The 22,918-nt window shown below is 59.2% G+C and overlaps 2 protein-coding genes across 6 annotated transcripts in view; one reads left to right on the top strand and one right to left on the bottom strand.

The window, feature by feature from the left end:
* The first annotated feature begins 1,809 nt into the window (after positions 1 to 1,809).
* Positions 1,810 to 7,354, top strand: AMH (anti-Mullerian hormone). Of its 2 annotated transcripts, none has more exons than XM_085040840.1 (5): positions 1,810 to 2,567; positions 3,668 to 3,834; positions 4,455 to 4,575; positions 4,718 to 4,910; positions 5,075 to 7,354. In XM_085040840.1, exons 1-5 carry the CDS (start codon positions 1,955 to 1,957, stop codon positions 5,988 to 5,990), a joined length of 2,010 nt encoding a protein of 669 aa, XP_084896966.1. In that variant the 5' UTR covers positions 1,810 to 1,954; the 3' UTR covers positions 5,991 to 7,354. The 2 variants fall into 2 exon arrangements, with proteins under 2 accessions (XP_084896966.1, XP_084896964.1); XM_085040838.1 differs by having other exon boundaries at positions 4,715 to 4,910.
* Positions 6,965 to 22,918, bottom strand: part of JSRP1 (junctional sarcoplasmic reticulum protein 1) — a 33,004-nt gene continuing 17,050 nt past the window's right edge. The window contains exons 1-7 of one of the 4 annotated variants that reach the window (XM_085040841.1): positions 12,912 to 13,007; positions 10,561 to 10,613; positions 9,763 to 9,938; positions 8,989 to 9,141; positions 8,842 to 8,904; positions 8,550 to 8,689; positions 6,965 to 8,432 (exon numbers count right to left, since the gene is read on the bottom strand). In XM_085040841.1, coding sequence (XP_084896967.1) covers positions 7,719 to 8,432; positions 8,550 to 8,689; positions 8,842 to 8,904; positions 8,989 to 9,141; positions 9,763 to 9,859 — 1,167 coding nt within the window. In that variant the 5' untranslated portion in view covers positions 9,860 to 9,938; positions 10,561 to 10,613; positions 12,912 to 13,007 and the 3' untranslated portion in view covers positions 6,965 to 7,718. The other 3 variants (XM_085040842.1, XM_085040843.1, XM_085040844.1) reach the window with 3 other exon arrangements.

Here is a 22,918-nt window from a genome sequence, read left to right as displayed (position 1 = left end):
CCTCTGGTTTCCTGTGTTGCCTTGGATTCACTTCCATCACCCCTTAGATACAGGAAGCATTCCTAGGCTGGTTATATTTTGGAAATTCTCCGAAGAGGAGGATTGGAAATCTCAAGGCACCCCCATCCTGCCTGGGTGTCTCCATGAGGTGTGTTGGCCTGAGGTATCACCCACTCTGCCTGCCTGATGAGTATCCCATTAATTACCCCAATTAATCAGTTTTTCTTCAACCAAAGCCCTTCATCACTGTCCATTCACTAAGAGAGGACATGGGAAGGCTCCTGTTACTGATACTAAATCTTACTTTGTTCCTATAATTCATTAAGTGTCTGTACCATGGTGTAGCACCTGCTGTCACATGATTTTATTGTGTGTCCTCCTCCCACTGACAGCTCTGTTTGGGCAACTGTTTAGTTCTCTGTGGGTTTATTTATACAAAATATTTCCTTCCAACAATCACTTGGTTCCCACAAAAAAAGCAGCAGCAGTTATGACATTTCCCTGGCCTTTCCCAGGTTCCTGTTCCTGAACTGGGGGGTCAGTGGGAGGCTCTAGGGGGCTCAGGGGGTGAGGGCATGGCTGAAGCTGGGGGTCCTGACCAGTCTGGGTTGGTTGGGTGGCCATGGGGGCTCTGCAGCTGCACCCCCTCGATGGGGGAATCTAAGTCTTCATCTCTGCTGCTGGGCTGAGAGAGTCCCATTCACTCACAGAATCCCAGACTGGCTTGGGCTGGAAGGGACATTAAAGCTCATCCCATTCCATCCCCTGCCATGGCAGGGACACCTTCCACTGTCCCAGGATGCTCCAAGCCCTGTCCAGCCTGACCTTGGACACTGCCAGGGATCCAGGGGCAGCCACAGCTGCTCTGGGCACCCTGTGCCAGGGCCTCCCCACCCTCACAGGGAACAATTCCTTCCCAATATCCAATCTAACCCTACTCTTGGTCTATTTGAAACCATTCTCTGTGTCCTGTCCCTCCATCCCTTGTCCCAAGTCCCTCTCCACCTCTCCTGGAGACCCTTCAGGCCCTGGCAGGGACTCTGAGGTCTCCCTGGAGCTTCTCTTCTCCATTTGAACACCCCCAGCTCTCCCAGCCTGGCCCCAGAGCTGAGGGGCTCCAGCCCTTGGGGCATCTCCATGGCTTTTGTCAGCTCCTGTAGAAGTGACCTCAGCCTCCAGCAGCCCTCTCTGTGGTGTCTGTGTCCTGCTCCAGCTTGGATGCTCCATCTCATTCTGATGATCCTGAGCTCCAGCCTGCAGATACTCAGAAACCCGGGGAAGGGTCTGGAACTTTTCTGTCAGGACATTTCCCCCTGCCTTGAAAAGGAGGTCCCTGGGGTGGGGGACAGGTTTCCAGGGTGAATTAGGCAGGTGGCACTGGCAATTCCAGCTGTTCCAGTGAGTGTTGGCATCTTATGGAGGGAAAAGTCCTTACAATATGTGTGTGTGAGACTTTCTAAGGGAAGTATTGAGTGCTCAAAGTCCTCAGGCTGCTGCTGCCCACTGTGATTCTGATTCCCAGGTGAAACCCCTCTGAGCAGGGTGTGAGGCGAAGCTTTTCCATACACTTACTTATTTCAGCCCATGATTTGCCCCTGTCCCCCTCCTCCTGCTCTGGCTCGCTGTCCCCTCTCGGTGTTTCGCTGCTGATGGGCTTGTACGTGCCAGTGCCCATGAAGATCCCATTCCACACCCTCATCCTCCTTTAGAAAACATCCAAAGTCAAGGCCGTGCGTCCCTCCGAGCGAGCGCAACAGCTTCGATCTCTGCACGTTTCCAAAACGAGCTGCAGACCCAAAAATAGAACAACAAAAGTTTCTTTGCCACCTCCCTCGCTCCTCGGCAGCGCGACAGCCCCGGGGCTGCTCAGGGGAGGTTGTTGTGCCTTGGCCACTCAAGGCCAGCCGTGGTTAAAAGGAGACGCCGTCCTCCCTCTTCCTGCCGAGTGCTGGGGATGCTGAGCTGCTCCCAGGGAGGAGCCGAGGTGACCATGAGCGCTGCTCTCGGGAGGCTCTCGCTGTGCCTGCTGCTGCTGCTCCCCTCGGCAGCACTGCCCAGGAAAGGGGACAGGAATTCCCTGCCTCACCGGCCCGAGCTGAGCCTGCTGGAGGAGCCGCGGCTGGAAGCAGAGGGGAGAAAGGTGGAAAATGCAAGTCTACGGGAGAGACCCAGGGCCAGGAGGGCGGCTGCCGCTCGCTCCTTCTCCAAGGCTGACCCGGGAGCCAAATGCCTGCAGGGGATGGCTGAGGAGGTTGGCCCGGGCTGGGCACGCTCCAGCCTGCAGCCCTGGCCCCTCGGGGGGCTGGAGGGGCCTGTGTGCAGGGTGAGGATGGAGCAGGACGGGGCCACCCCGGGGCACCTGGAGGTGGTGGGAGTGCTCAGCCACTACGAGAGCAGCTTCATCAAACTGCTGAGGCGGCACCGCAGCTGGGATGAGACCTTCCCGGGCACCTTCGGGCTGTGCCAGCCAGCGGAGGCAGGGGCTGCTCCCCATCCCCTGCAGAGGATCCACGAGCATGTGCTGGAGCCGGGGCTGGAGAGATTCCTCGTCCTGCACCTGGAGGAAGGTTGGTGGCAGAGCCCTGCAGGCTCCGAGGTGGAGCAGGGAGGGGAGGGTGCAGGGCTCGGGGTGGTGATGCTGTTTGCTGGCCCTAAATTGGGGATTTAAACACAAATTTGGGGGGTTGGGTTCCCTTTAAAATCAGCGAAGTGATGGAGTGAAATGTTTCTGGGATGATTTTTAAGGAAGTTTAGCAGTGAGGATGGGAGTGTGCAACAGGGGACCTGTCCCTGCCTCTGACCAACACCCAGGTGCCACGTTCCAGGAGCGTTTGGACAATGCTTTCAGGGGTGCACAGGGTGGCATTGTTGGGGTGTCTGTGCAGGGACAGGGTTTGGTCTCCATGATCCTTGTGAATCCCTTTCAACTCAAGATATTCTGGGATTCTTGGTGGCTTCTGCTCTGCTCTCATGATTGAGTGTTTCTTGCTTTCTGCCTTAACACTGTGGGTTTGGATCCCATCTGAGCTCTGGGAAGAGGAGAGGGTCAGACCCAGCTGCTCCCGCTGTGCCGTGAGCCAGGCACCTGCCGATCTCCCACTTTGAGGCTGTGGGGCAGCCCTGGGTCCTGGGCTGCTCCTGTAGCTTCAGCCTGGTGGGAAAACCTCAACACACATTCCCCTGTCCCATCCCAGGGGTGATCCCAGCGCTGGAGAGGGATGAAACCCCTCCCTTTTAATCTGTAACAAGAGGATCATGATTCTTTCTTTCTTTCTTCCTGAAATCTTCCTCCTCTCCTGGGATTTGGATTTTCAGCTGAACCTGCTAGTGTGGGGCAGGGGGGAAGTGGCTTCTCCCCAGGCAGGGACCACGATGTTCTTGAGCCCCTGGAGGACAGATTTCCGTGGGATCTGCCCATGGGAATTTGGCAGCTCTGCTCTGGGCGGAGGCAGCCCTCTGCTCACCGGGTGCAGGGTTTGTCCTGCTGTCCATCTCCTGGAGCTGGGGATAGATTTGCCATGTCCCTCCACCCTGTCGGCTCCTGTCCCAGGTGCCTGGTCCCTGCACGGGGACAGGCCTCGGCCCAAAGCCCCTTCCTAACCCCGCCACGTCCCCGGGAGCCCCGCGGTGCCGGAGGCCATTCACGGCCGTGTCTCCCCCGTTGCAGTGCAGTGGGAAGCGCAGGCCAAGCTGCGGTTCCAGCTGGTTTTCCAGGCGGAGTTGGGCCGGGCGCTGGGAGAGCTGCAGGTGGCCGTGATGCTCTTCTACCTGGGCCGAGGCTCCGGGAGCCCGCAGGAGCTGCTGGTCACCGGCCCGGGGCTGGCGCGGGACCAGGTGGGACCGGGGGACCGAGCTTGGGTGGGAGCAGGGCGGGTGGGATGGGGTGTCCCTGTCCTGCTGCGCAGCCCCTTTGTCATCCCCTCCCAGTCCCTTTGTCATCCCCTCCCAGTCCCTTTGTCATCCCCTCCCAGTCCATTCACAATTTCCCTCCCAGCCTATTTGCCACCCCCTGCAGCTCCTTTGCTCCTCACCGCCCCTTTGACACCACTCCAGCCCCTTCCCCAGCCCTTTCAGTCCCTTTGCCAGCCTCTCCCAGTCCCTCTGCCATCCCCTCCCAGCACCTCGGCCCCGTCTCCCGCTCCCGCCGTGCCTGAAGATGGAGCTCTTACCCTGTCCCCAGCGCCGGCAGGGCCAGAGGGGCTGTCCGGGGTACCCAGCCCGGTCTGGGGGTTCCGATTTCCCGCCTGCCCACCCGGGGGTTCACTGGGCTCCCTGCACCCCGCCGCCCCCGGAGCAGCTCTGGGGCTGGGGGCGATGCTCCCAGTGGTCACCACCCTCCATGTCGCTCCGGTGACCCAGAGCCCGCAGGAACCACAGCTGGGGCTCACGCGAGTGTGTCCCCCGTGCTGTGTCACCCACGCCCTCGGGGTTTCTGTGTCTCTGTCTCGGTGCAGAGGCTCTGCCTCTCCAGGGACACGCAGTACCTGGTCCTGGCAGCCGCCGCAGCCTCGGTCACCCGCAGTGCGGAGCAGCTCCGCTTCTCGGCTTCCCTGGCCGTCCGCGGCGGCGCGGGAGGTAGGGACGGGGGGACACCCGGGGGACATCCCTGCCCTCGTGTCCTCCTCTGGGCGTTTGGGGTCCTCTCAGGCCCCCGAGGAGCGGTGGGGACATGCAGGAGAGCCCAGAGCACAGTCCTCACCTCTCGCCGCCCCAGCAGGTGCCACCCTGCCTCGCGCGGAGGTGCAGCAGCTCCTTTTCGGCTCCGACGACAAATGTTTCACCCGGATGACCCCGGTGCTGCTGCTGCTGGCCAAGTCAAGGCGGCAAGAGGAGGAAGAGGAGGCTTTGGCCCCATCCTCCTACCTCTCTGCTGAGGGGGTGCTGGACACGGCTCCGTACCCACAGCTCAGGTCCGTGGCCGTCGCTGCAGGCACGGGAAAACCCAGGGGCTGGGAGAGGAGGTGGGGCAGGGGCAGCCCCAGCTGTGGGGCCATGGATGGCTGTGGGGCACGGTCTGGGGGGACTATCGGTGTGCACGGAAGCCCCCGTGACCCTCCCTGTGTTCTCCTTGCAGTCCGCCCCGGGCCGGGACGGAGCAGCTGCCGACCCCCACCGCCCCGAGCCAAGCCAACACTTCGTCCCCAGCGCTCGGTGGCAGCGCCCAGTTCCTGGCAACCCTGACCCAGTTCATCCGGCAGCTCCTGAGCTCCTCCAGCGAGCCGCCCCCCCAGCCCAGCGCCCACCACTGGCTGGACTTCCAGGTGATGGAGAGCCTCCCTCACCAGCTGCTCAACCTGTCGGAGGAGGCGGCGCTGGAGCGGCTGGTGCAGTCGGAGGAGCCCTCGGTGCTGCTGTTCCCCCAGGACAGCGGGGCCGTGCTGGAGCAGCACCTGGGGGACTGGCAGCCGGAGGGCACCGTGCTGCAGCTGCTGCTGGGCAAACTGCAGGGGCTCATCCAGGAGCTCGGGGACATCCCGGCTTTCCAAGCCAACGCGGCGCTTTTCCAGCACCTCCTGACCTTCTGCTACTACCCGGCAGAGCCGGGGCAGGGCGAGGCGGCCGAGGGGGTGTCGGGCTCGCGGAAGCTGCGCACGCTGCTGCTGCTGAAGGCGCTGCAGTCGGTGCGGGCGCGCTGGCAGGAGCGCAGGAAGGTGCAGCGGCAGAACCGCAGCGCTCGGCACCAGGCGCACTGCCGGCTGCAGGAGCTCACCATCGACCTGCACGATCGCCACTTCATCGTCATGCCCACCGTGTACGCGGCCAACAACTGCGAGGGGCCCTGCCGCCTGCCGCTGTCCACGCGCGTCCCCAGCTACTTCTCGCACACGGTGCTGCTGCTGGGCATGCAGGAGCGAGGCTCGCCGCTGCGCAGGGCTCCGTGCTGCGTGCCCGTGCGCTACTCGGACCAGCTCATCATCAGCCTCTCCTCGGACGGGCTGGAGGTCCGCAAGTTCCCCAACATGGTTGCGGAGGAGTGCGGCTGCCGGTGAGGCTCCCGCTCGCCCCAGTCCGGCCCCTGTCCCGGTTTGCCCTCCCGGCTCGGGAGCCGCTGCTTCTCGCCGAGACGGGAGCTCCCGTGCTGTGCTTTCCCCACGGTTGGCTCATTAGCGTCGCTCTGGTTCTGGGTTCGTCCACGCCTGTCCCTGGGGGCTGCTCCGCGTTCCACTGGGGATGTCCCCGCTCCCTGGGGATGCCCGAGGTGCCCGCGGGCTCTGACTCGGCGGGGCAGTTCGGGCTGGGAATGGGCACGGTGGGGCCGTGGGGGGAGGGCAGAGCTTGGCACATCCAGGCAGGACTGTTCTGACTTATCCCTCACTCTCTGCTCCTGCAGTGGCTGGGAAGGGCAGGTGTTGCTTCCTCCAAGCCTTGCAGCATCCTCTGGCCATTTCCCAGCCCACGGCCCATCACGGCACCCCTCTGGCCACACTGCGGAGCGAGAAGCCAAATCCCCCCGCAGACACCAACCTTGCCCTGGGGACACGGCCCTGTGTCAGTGAGGAGCCGCTGGCCGTGCTTGGGGCACCCGGCCAGGTCACATCTGCGTCACCCCGCGCTGACCCTGCTGCCGGGCTGAGTGGAGGGAGGGAGGGAGCGATCCCGTTTCACCTCCCGGGCTGCGCACACCATTAATGGGAGCGAAAGGCTGCCAGAGCACCTGCTCCGTGTCCCAGCAGCGTCAGCACGGGCCTGCCTGGCCCGGATCATCTTCCAGCTGAGCCCAGCCCTCAGCCCGGGCTCCAAACCCTCGGGAAGCAGCTCCTGGGCTTTGCAGTGTCCCCACGGGGCTGGTGGAGGCATGGCCGGAGGTTGGTAGCCACCAATCCCATTTCACAGCCCTGCAGGATTAGCCCTGAGCCCCTCGGCTTTGGGGGACACAGCAAGCACACACATATCTAGGGACAAAACACATATCTAGGGACAAAACACATATCCAGGGACAAAACACAAAACCAGGGACACGGGCTTTTCTCATTTTTCCTATTTTCCTTTTTTTTTAAAACATCCAGTTTTACCTTATTAAAAATGAAAATAGTTTATTTTAACCACTGTTGAACTAGCAAATACTGAAACCTGCCGTGGGTCGGGGCTGTGAACGTCTCTGGCTGTGTGATACTGCACTTGTGTTTCCTTCCTAAAAGCGACTCGGAGAAGGTGAGGCCTGCAGGGATCCCCCAGTGAAGGGCTCCAGCCCTGCTCTGTTCCCAGCACGTTTTGTGCCACCCCACAGCGATGGCACTGGGGTCAGTGAGATCGGGGGATCTGCCCCTGATGTCCCTGTGAGGACGGCTGCAGCCTGGTTCCGTAACCCAGAATATTCTCTCTTGATTTGCTTTCAATAAAACCATTAACCCAAGAGCTGCACAGTCTGGACACAACTCTGTTCACTGGGATCCCTGTGCTGCCCTGGGGCCAGGAGTGGAGATGAACTGCAGAGGGATTTTGGGTGGGGATGGAGAGAAGGTCCTTCCACGAGTCCTTTCAGGTAGTCTTTGTGCATCTGATCCAGGGGGGCCCAAAGTCCCCGGGGAGGCTCGTGCCAGGCTCCTGGGCTGCTCTGCTGCTGCTCAGGGGTCCTGGGGTGCTGCCCGTGCCCGGGGGTGTCTCTGGAGAGTGGGCAGGGCTGGGGTCCCTTGCCGGGGCAGTGGAGGCATTGGATCCCCCTGGATCCCCCTGGGCCCGCGGGATCCATTGCCTTCCAGCCCCTCGCCGGCCCAGCCTCAGTCGCGCCTCTTGCCCTCCCTGGCCCTGCCGTCCCTGCCCGGCGCCTGCTCCCAGGGCTTCCTGCCCTTCTGCTGCTTCCAGTCCCGCCTCGGGCTCTCCCGGCCGCCGTCGGCCCTGCCGGGACGGCCCTTCCACCCCTCCCTCCTGGACTCGTCCCGCTCCCGCCGTCTCTCCTTCCTCTCCTTCCTCTCCCGGTCCCGCTTCTTCTGGGGCTGCTGCTCGGGTTCCCTGGGGGCTCTGGGGGCTCTGCCAGGTTTGTCCCACGCTGTCCTGTCCTTGCCTCGTGCCTCCCTCCGGCTGCTCCGCTCTGCATGGACAGCACGAACTTCCCGGGCTTTCTCCTTCTTCTCCTCCTTCTTCTTCCTCTTCTCCTCCTTCTCTTCTTCCTCCTTCTCCTCCTCCTCGTCATCCTCGTCCTCCTCGTCCTCCTCCTTCTCCTCTTTTTCTTCCTCCTTCTCTTCCTTTTCTTCCTCCTCCTCCTCTTCCCTCTCCTCCTTCTTCTCCACCTTCTCCTGCTTCTCCTGGCTCTTCTTCCCCTCCATCACAGCCAGAGGCACCTCGGGGACATCTGTAGGTTCTTCATCCTTGTCCTCGTCCTTGTCCTCGTCTTCATCCTTGTCCTCATCCTTGTCCCCATCCTTGTCCTCATCCTTGTCCTCATCCTCTGGTGTCGCACGGCCAAACCACTTCTTGAAGATCCAGGGTTCTGCCTGTGGGGACAGAGGGGACCAGGAGCTGATGATGCAGCCCAGAGTTCCAGGACTCTCCATCCCTCCCCCTGGGGACAAGATGCTCCCTGCCCCACGAGGTGCCACCCCGACCCGTACCAGGTTGCTGTCAGCTTCGCTGTCATAATCATCATCGCCATCTTCATCGTCACCATCATCCTCCACCACGCTGCTCTCCGGCGGCGGTGCAGGCTGGGCAGTCACCACCTCTGGGATCTCCTGCTTGGGGCTGACGACCTCTGGGAAGGGAGAGAGACAGGCTGCTGTCAGCCGACGATGAGGCTGCTCGGGTGGGATGTCCCAGGGAGTCCCAGGGCCACCCCAGCCCGGTCTGTGGCTCTGTCTCAGGCTGGATCCGGGGGATCGGGGCAGGACGGAGCATTGGACCCACCGGGAACGGGAGGTGGTGGAGGCTCCGGCCGGGCGCGGGCGATTTCGTCCTTGGAACATGGCGCTGGAAGAGAGGAGGGGACAGAAGCCAGGAGGTGGCAGCACGGTCTGGGCCACCCTGTCCCACTCTGTCCAGCTCCCGACTCACCTTGGAGCACCTGGAAGGTGACGCTGAGCAAGGCGACAACAGAGGCCACCAGGATGCACTTGTTGAGGGTGAGCCCTTCCCAGAGCAGCGGCTCCTCCGCGGGGTCCAGGCTGGGCGGCTCCACCTTGCTCTGCACGGGGAGGCTCCTGGGTACTGAGACCCCCAGGGGAAAAATGTTACTGGGGGGAACTGGGAAGAGGCAAAGGGCTCTGAGCTGGGGGTGGGAAGGGCTCTTAACATTCTCCTGCACAGCCCCGGGCAGGGACAGGGACAGGGACAGGGACAGGGACAGGAGCTGCTCCTGCCAGGTGTTTGCACTGCAGGAGTGGGGACAAGAGTGTCACGGGGGGTTGTGACCAAGGCGTTTGGGCCATGGTGGCATTAGAGTATCCTGGGGATCAAGCTGGGAGAACCTCTGCCCGTGCTCCCCTTGCAGCAGCAGATCTGAGCAGGGTGGTGAGGAGGAGGAGGAGGAAGAAGAGGAGGAGGAGGATCTGGCAGGTGGCTGAGGAGCCCCACCTCCATCATCTCCATCTCCAACTCCTCCATCTCCATCATCTCCATCATCTCCATCTCCATCTCCATCTCATCTCCATTGTCTCCATGTCACTGATTTCCCCGGGGACTGTGGAGGTCACAGCTCCTCCCGTCACTGCTCCATGGTCACAGTGCCTCCCGGGCCGGCCGGGGACAGGGATTGTACCTCTGTGGCCACCCTGGTCCCCAGGTGGGGACCCCATGCTGGGGCAGGGAAGGGCTTTCCCACACACCCACCTGGCGGCCCGGCAGCGCTGCCCTTGGCTCCCACCTTCTCCACCCGCTTCTTCTCCGCCGCTTTCCTGTCCCCGCCGAGCGGGGCTGGCTCTGGCATGTCCGGCTCCTGTCACTGCCTCGGGCTCGTCCGGGTCCTGCTCGGAGACACCGCGCCGGGGCCTCGCCGCCTCTATTCCCTGCCGGGAGGCACAGAGGGTGGCCGGGGGGACGGGGACGAGCTGCTCCGGTGCTGCCCCAGCCCCGAGAGGCACCAGCCCGGCTCCTGCAGCACCTGGGCCGTGTGTCCACTTCAGCAGCCTTCAAACACTTCAGGGTGTATTTTGTGCTATTGGAGCTGGATTTAGGCGCGAGTTAGCCCCAGCACACGCGGGGGGACTGGCGGCTGCGGTCCCCGGGCTGTGCTTGAGGGATGTCCCCGGAGCAGCCCTCGGGGCTGGGCTGGGCTGCAGCATCTGCCGGCAGCGGAGCGAGCCGCGCTGGCCTCCGGGCTCGGTGCTCAGCGGCGATTTGGTGGCCGGGCTGGCTGCTGGTCAGTGCCACCAGAGAGAGCTGCCCACGGGCACGGCTCAGTGACAGCGACAGCTGGGGGACCTTGGGCTCCCCCGGGATGGACGTGCTGCAACCCTGCCGGGCGGAATGTCCCTGCAGGACAACCCCGGCTCAGCCCCGCTGCCCTGCCCTGGCACTGGGATCCTCCCGGGCACCCCCTGCTCTCAACAGGGATCCATCCCCCCTTACCCCTGCCCTGCCCTGGCACAGGGATCCCCCCTGGCCCCCATCCTGCCCCTGGGCACTCACATGGGCTCCAGCGCCCTCCCCGCGGCTCTCGCTGCTCACCGGAGCGTTGGCATCTGTTAAAGACAAGCACAGCACGGCTCCTTAGGTGACAAACTGAGGGGCTGGGGGGGTGGTGTGGACCCCTCGGTGACAACCCCAAGCCTGCAGAGAGGGGACATCGGGCTGTGTTTCCCCTGTTGGTGTTGCTGGGTCACTCGTGGACTGACACAGGAGTCAGAAGTCAGGCAAAAGCCCTCCAGGCACTGAGTGCAATGGGAAGTTCTGGGACACTGAGTCCCAAAACATCACCAAAATCCCTGGATATTCCAGGGCAGCAGTAGCCAAAGGAGCAGTGACCTCCCTGCCATGGCATACAGGGGCACAAAGAGCCCAGAGGATGCTTGGACACCCTGAGAACACAAGGCAGGAAGGCCATGGCCTGGACAGCAGGAGAAGCTCCAGCTACCATGGAGCAACCAGAATTCAAAAAAGACCTCCAGGGCACTGTGGAGCTCGGGGTTCACTCTCAGGGCTTTTCCCAGCTGTGAGGTGGGAGAGCAAACAGGGGCTCCCCAGGGCTCTGGCACAAGGAAGGGCTGGGGAGGCTGTTGGGCTCCTTGGGCTCCTGGGGGTTTCTCTGCCCTGGGAGAGCTCCAGGGATGGGAAGGCACCACAAGGTCCCAGCACCACTGCCCTCAGCCCTCTTGGCATCTCCCAGTCCAGTGCTTCAGGTGCCACATCCTCCTCAGAAGGAACAATTTTTGCCCCATTTGAGCCAAATTTAGTTTATTCTCCCCCTGCTGAACACAGAGAAAATAGCAATTCCCAGGATGAAATCCATGCCTCAATGCTGGAAGCAGAATGGATAATTAAGAGGGAACCTTTTGGCCATGGTCTGAAAGGTCTTTGTTTTCAAAAGGAAATAAAATGGGTTTGTTTAAGTGGTGGTGAGTCTGGCCCTTTGCTGGGAAGGGACAGAGCTGCCCCAGGGCTCTCGTGGTGGCCACGGGGAGTTCCAAAACCCAGGGAAAGCACCAAGATGGAGAATTTTCCCTCAGTGTTCCTCCCCAAATTCTTGCCATGTTTTTGAGCTTCTCAGCCATTCACCCAGGCTGGGGCACAGATGAGCCCCAGGAAGGTGGAGGAAGTCACAAACCTCTGTTCCTCTTTCCCTGGCCATGGCTGATGTTCCCATGGAGCTGGTGCCACACAGGTGTCCCTCAGTGCCCGAGGTCACCCTGTGCAGTGCCACCAGCACAAAGAACCATCCCTGCCAGGCTGAGCCATGCCCTGCAGAGCCTCACACACCTCGGCAGTGGCCATGGTGCATGGTGAGGACGAGGAGCTTCTCCTGTCCTTCCTTGGCTGCCTCAGCTCTCCCTGCCCACCTGGACAGCTCCTTGGTGGCCTCAGGGCATCCCAAATCTTTCTCCAGCACTGCCAGGGACCATGAGGGACCTTCACCCAACCGAGGGAGATCAAACACTGTGCCCACAGCACATCCCTGCTGGGCTCCCCAGCCCTCCCTGAGCCCAGTGCCCTGTCACAGGGTGCCAGGCTCTTCCCATGGCTCCATCCCTTGGGCTTCACCCTGCTGGAGGAGCCCAGACAGCCTGCAGACCAGGAGACAGGCAGGTGTCCTTCCCTGCATGTGCCCCAAAGGCATTGACTCGGACCCAGAGCCGACCAGATCCACATCCAGCTTTGTTCCCTGTGGACAGGAGATGAGGCTCCACGCCCTGGCAGGAGGGGGATGCACTGAGAGCTCTACAGCCCACGCAGGATCCTTGTCCCCAGCCAGGAGGGGCTGTGTCACCTGCAGGAACAGCCTTGCTGGGCAGATGGTCCAGTACAGCCACTGGCCAGGCCAAGCAGGGCAGGGATGGCCACCAATGCCAGGGACGGCCACCAATGCCAAGGATGGCCACCAATGCCAGGGACACTTCGCCCGTGCCAGGGCTGGTCACCCGCAGTCCCCCAGCCCCGCTGCAGCCCTTGGCTCACACTCCCGTGCCCAGGAGATTCCCATCCATCCCTCCTGGCCGCCCATGCCGCTCCCCGACTCACTGCCCGCACGCCAGATCCGCCCTGAAACGCTCAAAATCGCAGGCACTTAACAAATAATCAGCTCCGCTCCACCGCCACTGGGACTGCTCCTGCACGGGCTCCCGAGGTCGCCGTCACCGCTGACTCACATCAAAGAAACTTCCAAAAATAGTCCGCTCTCCTGCCCCGCTGTCCCTGTCCCACCCGCTGCCCGGGGATGAGCCCCGTTGCTCCCGATCGCTGGCGGCCGGCGGCAGCCCGGCTGTGCCCAGGGGCTGCCCGGGGACTGCCTCACATCAGCGCTTCAGAGCCACCGAAATTCCTACCTGGGGTCGGCCGCCGCCTCCTGCTCGGCTGCAGCCCCCGGGCAGCCTCGTCTCTCCCGGGTAAAGAACAGCAACAGCTGCCCAAGGGAGCCGGAGCAAAATAGCGCCCAATCACCGCGGGCCGAGCAGCACGAAAGGCAGCTCAGCCCCGGCCCTGAGCAGGGACTGCCCCGGGCTGCGGCTCTCGGGGGCACCTGCGAGGGGTTTGTCCCACCGTGAATCCCCCGGAGAGCATGGGGAGGGGACAAGGCTGTTTGCCCCCAGCCCTGGTGTCTGAGCCGAGTGTGGGAGGGATGGGGGGATGGATGGATGGATGGATGGATGGATGGATGGATGGATGGGGGAATGGACGGATGGATGGAGGGATGGATGGACGGATGGATATGGATGATGGATGGTGAGAGGGATAGATGAAGGGATGGAGGGATGGAGGGATGGATGGATGGATGGATGGATGGATGGATGGATGGATGGACTGATGAAGGGATGGATGGATGGATGGATGGATGGAGGGATGGAGGAAGGGATGGATGGATGGATGGATGAAGGGATGGAGGGATGGAGGGATGGATGGATGAAGGGATGGATGGATGTGTGTGCAGATAAGGAAAGGCACAGATAAGGAAAGAGGAGCACCAGTACTCAGACAATCCTGGTGAAAATCACTTTTTGCCAGTGTTTGCAGCAGATCCATTGCCCTCTAACCCCTCTGCTGTCCCTGTTCCTGTCCCCAGGAGCCCTGCCACAGCCACAGGCCCATCCCGGGCAGCTGGGAGTGGGGATGTCCTAACCCACCCACTCTCAGGATGTTGGAAAGAGATGAAGAATCTCATCTGGGGAGCTGCAAAGCACCATCGAGCTCTGGCCCTTCTGGGTGAGGTTCCCCCAAGCCCCCAGCCCAGCATGGGCAGGACCAGCCTCGGGCAGAAGCTCCTGTGCCAGGGATGTGGTGCAGCAGTGCCTGGGACCAGTCTGGCACATCTCTGGCTCATCCCACTTTGAGGACATCGCTCTCATCAAGAGGCTTCAGGTTAATGAAAAACCAAAAATCTTTGAAACGGCAACATTTCACACCTGCAGTATTGACATTTTTCTTTAGCAGAGATGGGAAAGGTCTTTGATTGCAAGGAATAAACCAGGCACTGCCTTTCCCAGGACACGCAGTGAGGTTGGATCCACTTCAGGACCTCTCAGCACATTAACTCAGGAGCAGCCTCTGCTTTCCAGGGCAGAGATTTCCCCTCTCTGGCAGGGACAGGAGTGTCCTGCTGTGGGATAAACAATGTGCTGTGGCAGCTGAGTGGATGGAGCAGGGATGGAGCTGCACTCACAGCTCCCACAGCAGCCAGAGCACTGGGCACACTCCAAGGGCAGATTTCCCAGTTGTATTCCCACTCTAGTAGAGTCAGGGCTGTTAACTGGCATGGCATTTACTTTATAGGGAGACGATGAAAGCAGAAAATCATCAAAAGGCCAAATAAAATCCCTTTTCCTCCCAGTTAATCTCATTTCCCATGCTGCTCCCAGGTTTGTTCCTTGCTCCTGCCTCCCGTGGGGTGAGCTGGTCCTTCCAGGAAAGGTCCCAGGGGCTGAACAGGCACCGTCTGCAGCCTCCCACTTCATCCTTACATGGAGCCACAGGACAGGGAGCTCTCCTCACCCTTCCCAGGACCTTTCAACACCCATTCCCGCAGCAGGGAGGGACCGGCAGCGTTTTTGCCTCCACACGTTTAGCTCGGAGCAGCTCCCCGTGGAGCTGCAAAGCCTCCACCTCCATCGCACAATCTATCCCGGGCAGACGGAGGAAAGAGATTCCCGGAGGCAAATTCTTTCCTAATCTCTTGAACCCCCCCAAATCCCGGCTCTTTCCTTGCCCTGAGCCTGATAAAAGTGTCTCTGGGAAGGGGTGAGCTCAGGGAGGGGGAAACCCGATCCGGCTGGGAGAGCAGGCAGAGAGAGCCTGGTGGGAGAGCTGGGGAGGGCAGAGGAGCAGTGCCCAGGCTAAATATTGACTCTGGCTCTGGCTGGATAACACAGCCCCTTTTCCCTGGCTTCCTGGGCTGCCCATTCCCTCTGTCCCCATGGACTGTGGTCCGGGCAGGCCGAGCTGTGCTGCAGCATCCCCTCACTGCCATGGCAACGCTCACGTATCCTCCCACCAGGACATCATCTCCCTTCTCTCCGTTTTTAATAACTCGCAGTTAAAAGGCAATCAGAAAGGCACGAAATTAGTCACTGAGTATTTTTGGCACAGGTTGGTTCTGGGCATGATTTTTCCTTCTCTCCATGCAATTCCCCCTTTCCTCAGAGCTTCCAGCCCCAGCTTGAATCCATTGCCTGCTGTCACAGGTATGAGGGGTGGCAGATGCTTGACTTGGCTGCTCAGGTGGGTTTCCTGCTGCTCACCAGGCTGGCTGTGAGTTTCCCCCCTGGATTTCATCCCTGGCTCTACCAGAACCTGCTTGACCACGTTCCCAAGGCTTGGGACTCCAAAACACCTCTCAGCCTGTGGAGTGTTTGCCCTCCAACCCAGGCAGGGTTGGGCTCTTGGCCTGATTTCAGAGCTAGGAATTTGGATGTTGCTTGCCAGGCCAAGTGCCCTGGGCATAGCACAGCTCTGCAGGTAATTTCCAGCTTCGGCTGTGTCACCCCCACTGCTGGCACTGTCCCTTGGGGTCACTGCTCTGGGGCTGCACAGGTGAGTGATCCCCACTGCTGGCATCAAAGCCCTGCTGGAGAAAAACGTGGAGCTCACCAGGTGCTGCACAGGCTTGTTGGAGGTGCTTGGTGTCTCCCAGGCCTCCACCCTGCCCTTAGATGTGGTTGAGGATGCAATGGGAGTGAGGCTGGTGGGAGAGAAGATCACAGAAACACCAAAATTCTCCAGGAAATGGGGTGAAAGAGCACCTTGATTCCTTGCACGACCCAAACCCCAAAGACACAGGTGTCCCCATGGCAACCTGGCCATGGCCCAGGGCTGACAACAATATTCCCCTGACCCAAAATTGCTCTTTCAGCTGGATCCATCAGCTCTTCCCAGCCGGGGGGGTTGTGCAATGGCTGTGCTGACACACTGCTGCTGCCTCTTTCCCCTGAGGAGCCAACACTTCCACCCCAGAGATGATTCCTGCAGGAACCACAGAACCTTCTGAGCACTGGGGTTATTGAGGAGCACTTGGGAAGTTTCAGGAAGTTTCAGGGATGTCTCCTCTCTGCCATCTGTGCTGCTCCTGTCAGATCCCATCTGTCTGCAGAGAGATTTCAGATCCGCCGAGCTGAGCAATCTCCTTGCAGAGAACAGAAGGCCTGGAGCAGTTTGGAAGCTGGAAGTTCCTGTGGCTCCACATCCCCAGGTGCTGCAGTGGGGTTGGAGGGAGCCAGGGGGAGATGGAGCATCCTCTGCAGGAGCTGATTCCCACAGCTGAGACCTGGATGGGCTCCATGTGCCCAGGAGGGCTGATGCAGATGATGGGCCTGGAAAGCTTCTGATGCTCAGCTCTGATCAAGAACTCAGACCTGGGCCCTTCCTCACAGCTTCAGGGATGTGGTGGAGCTGCAGAACACAGCCAAGGGGATCTTCTGCCTCCTCTCCTGGGTTTGAGATGGTGTGGAACTGGTGAGGGAGAAGATGGGAGCTCTGTGGGATGGTACCACCCTGGTTTAATGAACCACAGCTTGGAGCACCCATGGGACAAGAGGGAATGGCCTCAAACTGCTCCTGGGGAGGACAGGTTGGACATCAGGAGGAATTTTTTAATGGAAAGGGTGGTCAGGCATTGGCAGGGGCTGCCCAGGGAGGTGGTGGAGTCACCAAGGAACAACTAAAGGTGGCACTCAGTGCCTTGGGCTGGTGACAAGGTGGGGATTTGTCACAGGTTGGACTCAAGTCTCCAAGGTCTTTTCCAGCCTAAATGAGTATGGGATTCTGGGATTTTTGAGGACCTTCTTCTTCCTCTTACCCTTTTAGCCTGGTGGGAATGCAAGCCAGAAAAATGGTGGCTCTTTGTTCAAAGGGAAGGGAACATCCTGCCTATGGCCAGGCTGGGAGGAGCCAGGACACCAGCACAGGGATTTGGGAGCAGATGCTGCACACCAAGCTCCAGCTCAGCATGGAAAAGGGGATCACATCTGTTAGGAAAACTCCCATGTCACCTCTGGCTTCCCAGACCTGAGCTGGAGCCATCCATCCATCCATCCATCCATCCATCCATCCATCCATCTATCCATATCCATCCACCCATGGAGCAGTGGCACTGGACACACCCCCACCCCTGGCAGCAGTGTCCAGTCTGGGTTGTCTCACAATCACTCCCAGTGCTGGAGGACTCATGCTGGGGACAGGTTTGTTAGAGCTGAGCAGGACAAGGAGCAGACAAGGTCCTGCTCCCTGCAGGTCACTGTGGTCCAGTTAAGGACCTCAGTCCCAGGATGGGCTGGAGCTTGGGCCACCCAGCACGGTGACAAGACCCCACTGGCAAGGACACAAAACACACATGGGACACCTTTGCCACTGGTCAGGAGCCCCATGGATGTGCTGTTGGATGACATGAGCTTGGCAGGGCTCTGTGAAGAGCAGGAGAGGCAACAGAGAGGGACAGCACAGCATCCTGCCCCAGGGATGGCTCCAGGATCTCCATGGATGTCACTGGGCCCACAGAGGGGTGAGGGACACCCCCAGGCCACCAGGAGGGCAGAACATCACAGTGACAGTGGAGGGAGTGCCTCCCATGCTCATCCCATCGCCCCATGGAATGATCCACAGGTACTGGAGCCGTTTTACCTCAGAGCCACTCTGCCCAGCCGCGAATCCACGTGTGCCCTAAATCTCCAATTCACAAATCTCAGAGGTTTTGTCAGAAGGAGCTCAATCAGGTCAGCAGGGATGGAAGATCCAGATCCCACTAAATCCTACTTTTAGTCTTGGCTGCTTTTTGTAACTGTTCCATGATCCCTGTTCTCACAGCCCAGCACCACTCAGAGATGATCATCACTCTCTTTGAAGATTTACAGCTGTTTGTCACTGCCAGGAGAACAGGAGCACATGGCTCTGCTTGGACATGACATTTCAAAGGAATTATCCCTGGAAGTGCCTTCTGGGATGCAGAAAGTGGCCACAATGTTTGTCCCACCAAGGGCTGGGGGCTGTGGCACCCTCAGTCTGGAACAGCCATGCCAGGGGAAACTGAGGCAAAAGGAGATTTAGGGCAAAGTGAAGCTTTTGGTGGAGCAGCCTGGGAATATTTAATATCCCAATGGTCACGAATCCTCCCTGTTTTTTGGTTTTCCTGATGGATGGAGTGCTGGTGCATTAACCCAGAGAGGTTCTGGCACTGGGGGCTGCAGATTCCAACCTGTTCCTCCCTTCCCAAGTCATTCCCAAGGAAGGAGCTGCTTCCCTCTGCTCCTGCAAACAACACAGGGCACAGGGAGTGAAAGGGCTGTGCCTCCTGTGGGAATAAGGAGCTGCTCCCCAGCTCCAAAGAGCCATCAGCCTCAGCAGGTCCTGGTGGATTTAGCACCTTTCCCAGGGCTCCAGGTTGGCTCCCCAGGACTGAGCAGCCAGTTCTAAAGCAATGATTCTGTGTCCAGAGAAACATCCCTGGGCCATGGGGATGCTCCCAGACTTGGCAGCTGCACCAGGAGCTGCTGGGCTGCACGACATGGGGAGGGAGGAGATGCTCCAGGCAGGCTTCAGGTCTTAAAAGAGTCAAAAAAGAACAAAATCCACCACCAAGTGCAGCAGAAAGTCCTGCAGGGACAGCAAAATTAGCAGGGACTTCCTACCCACCGCCAGAGCTCAGCTGGGCTTTCCCAGTTTCTCAGAGCCTCCCTCCCTGTTCCCCATTTCTCTCGCTGTTATCAGAGCAGAAATTCCCACATTAAAACTCAGCAGACTCCAGACAGCAAGGGCAGAGGTTCCACCCTGCCAGGCCTGGCTGCTCTCCCCTCCCTGCCTCACACCACACATTGCTCAGTTCCTTTGGGGCAGTCCAGGAGGGCTGGAGGGGTTTGGGTTCCTTCCTTGTCCCCTTGCCAAGACCAGGACTGTGCTCTGGTGCTCTCTGTCCCTCTAAGGCACTTTCTGGGGTCCTCATGGAGGGTTTTGTCACCTCTCCAAGGTCTGGAAACTTTGATGATGAATTTCCTTCTCCAAAATTACAGCTGGTGTTGAAACTCCTCTGAGTTATAGCAGAACAGAAAGGGCTGGCACCTGGGGATGAGGTTTTTGAGTGAAGCTCCTTCTGCTCCAGCTTTCCCTCTTCCTCCTTTCATACAGCAATGCCAAATACAATATATTATGTAATAGGAACAAGCAAGAACCAAACCAGCCAGGACTCCAAACAGCAGGAAACTCCCTTTCCAAGGCAACATTCTTAATGAATCAGTTTTCTCTCCTTTTTGCCCCCCACCCTTAACCCATCCTGCAGACCAGGCTTTGTCCAGTGCTGGCAATTCCATTACAATGAGGAGATGCCAAAGCTCAGAATCTTTAGTGTTTTCCAGTTCTTTCCCAAGCTGTCCCTGTTGGACATCTATTCCTAAGCCACGTCTGGCTCAAACAAGATTGGTATTTAAAACAAGGTTTGAGGCTCCCCAAGGCCTCACCAACCTGCAGGAAACCCAGGGTGGGACTGGAAGGGAAGGGAGAGATGGACAGGTTCATCCCTCCTTGCCATAACCCTGGATCCTGGATTGCCATAAACCTGGTCCTGGAAGTCACCCCAGCTCCACCATACTGATTTGGGCTGGAGCAGCAGCCGAGAAATTGAATTTCCCCTCCAGCCCAGAGCACAAACACAAAGCCTTTGGGAGAGCTCAGCAGGGCCCATCTGTGTGGCACTGAGAGCAGGGATGTGGCTGTGGCTGCTGCTCAGGGTCACCCTTAACACCCACAGCCTGCCAGGGTTTTACCCCATTCCAGACCCTGGACTGGTGCTGGATACATCCAAGGCAGCTCCTCTGAGTCAGGGACTGAGAGTTTGGGTTGGAAGGACCTTAAAGCTCATCCAGTGCCACCCCCTGCCACGGGCAGGGACACCTTCCACTGTCCCAGGTTGCTCCAAGCTCTGTCCAGCCTGGCCTTTGACACTGCCAGGGATTAAGGGGCAGCCACAGCTGCTCTGGGCACCCTGTGCCAGGGCCTTCCCACCCTCACAGGGAACAATTCCTTCCCAAGATCCCATCCATCCCTGCCCTCTGGCAGTGGGAAGCCATTCCCTGTGTCCTGTCCCTCCATTCCTTGTCTCCAGTCCCTCTCCAGCTCTCCTGGAGCTCCTTTAGGCCCTGGCAGGGGCTCTGAGGTCTCCCTGGAGCCTTCTCTTCTCCTGGTGAACACCCCGAGCTCTCCACGGGGTTACAGGAGATTTACAAGGAAATTACAGAGCTGTGGCATGAAAAATGCCCAACTTTAGGACTCGTTCTCCTTCTCAGCTCTGTGTCAGCAGCAGGAGAAAGCAAATGTCCTGGAAAAGCCAGGCTGTATCTACCAACTTGTGACTAATACAAGATTAGGTGGATCTTTTCCCGCCTGACAGAGAAGAGGATTCAGGAATGAACCTTGAGCAGCTCTGCCCACCTGGCTGGGGGGATGTGATCCAAGGGATTTGGAAAAGCACCTCTACCCAGACGACTCCTGAGTTCAGGAATCATCCAGCCTGAAGCACTGCCCTGGTTTTTAGGCTGTGTTCTCACCAACACCACATGGTGATGTGAGGACCCTTCCCTTCTCCCTCCTGACCAAACACCCTCATTCCCACTCGGCTTTCAGCTGCCTGTGCTGTATTTTGGGCAGGGCTGTGATCACACCTTGGATCTCAGAGTTCACCACAGACTGAAGTGGTTCCCATGATCAGCTACGACACCAGTCTGGTATTCCTTGGCAAAGAGGCACAAAGGAATGAAATGTGCCCCGGGATGGGGCAGGAAGGTGCAGAGACACGCAGGGGGAGGGCAGCGTGCCCAGGAGCTGAGGCAGGAGCCTGCAGGCTGTGATGGGAACAATCCTGAAAGTGATGATGGAATTATTAAAACATGGCAACATGGGTGTAGGAGTGGGCAGGAGAGCAGGAGAGGAGCTGCTCCCCTGCCTGCTCCCAGCAGAAAGGTGCTCAGTGTCTCTGCCAGCCAGGATCTGTCCCTGAATGTATCCTCACATCCATGGGGAGCCAGGCTGGGAGAGCTGGGGGTGTTCACCTGGAGAGGAGAAGGATCCAGGGAGAGCTCAGAGCTCCTGCCAGGGCCTAAAGGAGCTCCAGGAGAGCTGAAGAGGGACTGGGGACAAGGGATGGAGGGACAGGACACAGGGAATGGCTTCCCACTGGCAGAGGGCAGGGAGAGATGGGATATGGGGAAGGAATTGTTCCCCCTGAGGGTGCTGAGGCCCCAGCACAGGGTGCCCAGAGCAGCTGTGGCTGCCCCTGGATCCCTGGCAGTGTCCAAGGCCAGGCTGGACAGGGCTTGGATCACTCTGGGACAGTGGAAGGTGTCCCTGCCCATGGCAGGGGGTGGCACTGGATGTGCTTTAAGGTCCCTTCCAGCCCAAACCAAGCTGGCTCCTGTCATCTCTTGTTTTGGGACTCCTCAAGTGACCAATGAAGATTCTGCGACTTTGTATGTCCCAACAAGAGGAGCAGAGACTTGGATCCTGCTGTAGCTTCATCCTGGGATGAAAACAGAGGCAGAGCATTGGAGGGGGTTTGGCAGGGGCCTGGCAGGAGTTCAGAAATTCTGTGTCCTCTCCCAGTCCCAGTCTGGCTCAGCTGCCCTTGAGCAGCACCTCCAGGCTCGGTGAAGCTCTTTAAGGGACATTAAGGGACATTAAGGGACATTAAGTTTCCAACACAGCTCCAAGAGAAATGTTTAAAGTCCACTACCCACATTTCCCCAGTTCCCTCCTCCTCTCCCCAGCTGTGCCCAGCCTGACTCAGCTCAAACCAAAGCCAGCTGAGCCCTTTTGCTCTTTTCTTTGACTGTTTCACTGAAATACCAACAACAACCTGCAAAAATTCCCTCCTCAAGTCCCAAGTCAGGTCCCAAATGAGCCATTCAAAACCACCAGGGGATTTTTCCACAGGAAATGCTGCAGGAGTCTCAGGCACCAGCATCCCCCAAATCCAAATGCCACATTTGCCAGGCTCAGGGAGGAGTCAGATCCAGCAGGGCACAGTCCTTAAGACAGTCTTGGGTCCCTGTAGTGCTGCTGGTGGTTTCCTGTTCTAGAAATCCAAGGATTTCAACAGCAAAAGTGAGGAGAGGAGAAGACATTTCCCTTCCAACCACCTGTGCCCTGCAGAGGAGTGGGACACGAGACTTCTCCACCCCCAGCAGCCCCTGTGGTGTAGGTGAACCCCTAAAGCAGGGAGGAACTCCAATCTCCACCAACCTGCTGGTTATTCCCACCCTCCACAATGCCAGGAAGGTGCTGTAGGAATGCTGGGGGGAAATCCTCATCCTCAGAAAAGCCATCCTCAGCTGGGGGACAAAGCAGCCCCAAATTGCTGGGATCAGGTCTGCAGATTGCTGGGATCTTCACCAGTGGGATCCTCTGTCCTGCAGTGACCAGGACCAGAGAATCATTACGGTGGGAGAAGATTTTTGAGATCATCAAGCCCAACCATCAACCCACCACCATGGTCACCACCAAGCCACGTCCCCAGGTGCCACATCCCCACATTTTTGGAGCACTCCCAGGCAGACACTGTGGTGGCCCAGCAGGTGATGAGAAGAGAATGAGGAAGAAACCTGGAGAATGAGGAAGAAACCTAGAGAAACGGGCGCCAGAATCCCACTGGGAGTGTTTTGCTCCTGCTCTGGGAGGTGAATGATCTCACCAGAGAAGCATCAAAGCCTCTCTGCAGGTGAATGAGCAGCAGAGCCAGGCTGGGAACCCAGGACAGGCCAGGACAGGCTGTGGCACGAGGAAGAGAAGAGATTTTGGCCACGGGGAGCTTGACGCCCTGAGCTGCCCCGTGGGAATTCCTTTGAAACTCAGGCTGGGGAGGAGCCTG

This window comes from Lichenostomus cassidix, chromosome 28 (assembly GCF_008360975.1).
Source record: "Lichenostomus cassidix isolate B80296 chromosome 28, HeHo_3.0, whole genome shotgun sequence".
NCBI lineage: Eukaryota > Metazoa > Chordata > Aves > Passeriformes > Meliphagidae > Lichenostomus > Lichenostomus cassidix.
The sequence above is the reverse complement of the archived record's forward strand: the minus strand, read 5'-3'. Positions and strand labels throughout refer to the sequence as shown.

Coding starts and splice junctions, on each gene's coding strand:
- AMH (XM_085040838.1), top strand. CDS start 1,955: ATGCTGAGCTGCTCCCAGGGAGGAGCCGAGGTGACCATGAGCGCTGCT. Junction 3,835..4,454: donor CGGGGCTGGCGCGGGACCAG/GTGGGACCGGGG, acceptor GTCTCGGTGCAG/AGGCTCTGCCTCTCCAGGGA. Junction 4,576..4,714: donor CGTCCGCGGCGGCGCGGGAG/GTAGGGACGGGG, acceptor TCGCCGCCCCAG/CAGGTGCCACCCTGCCTCGC.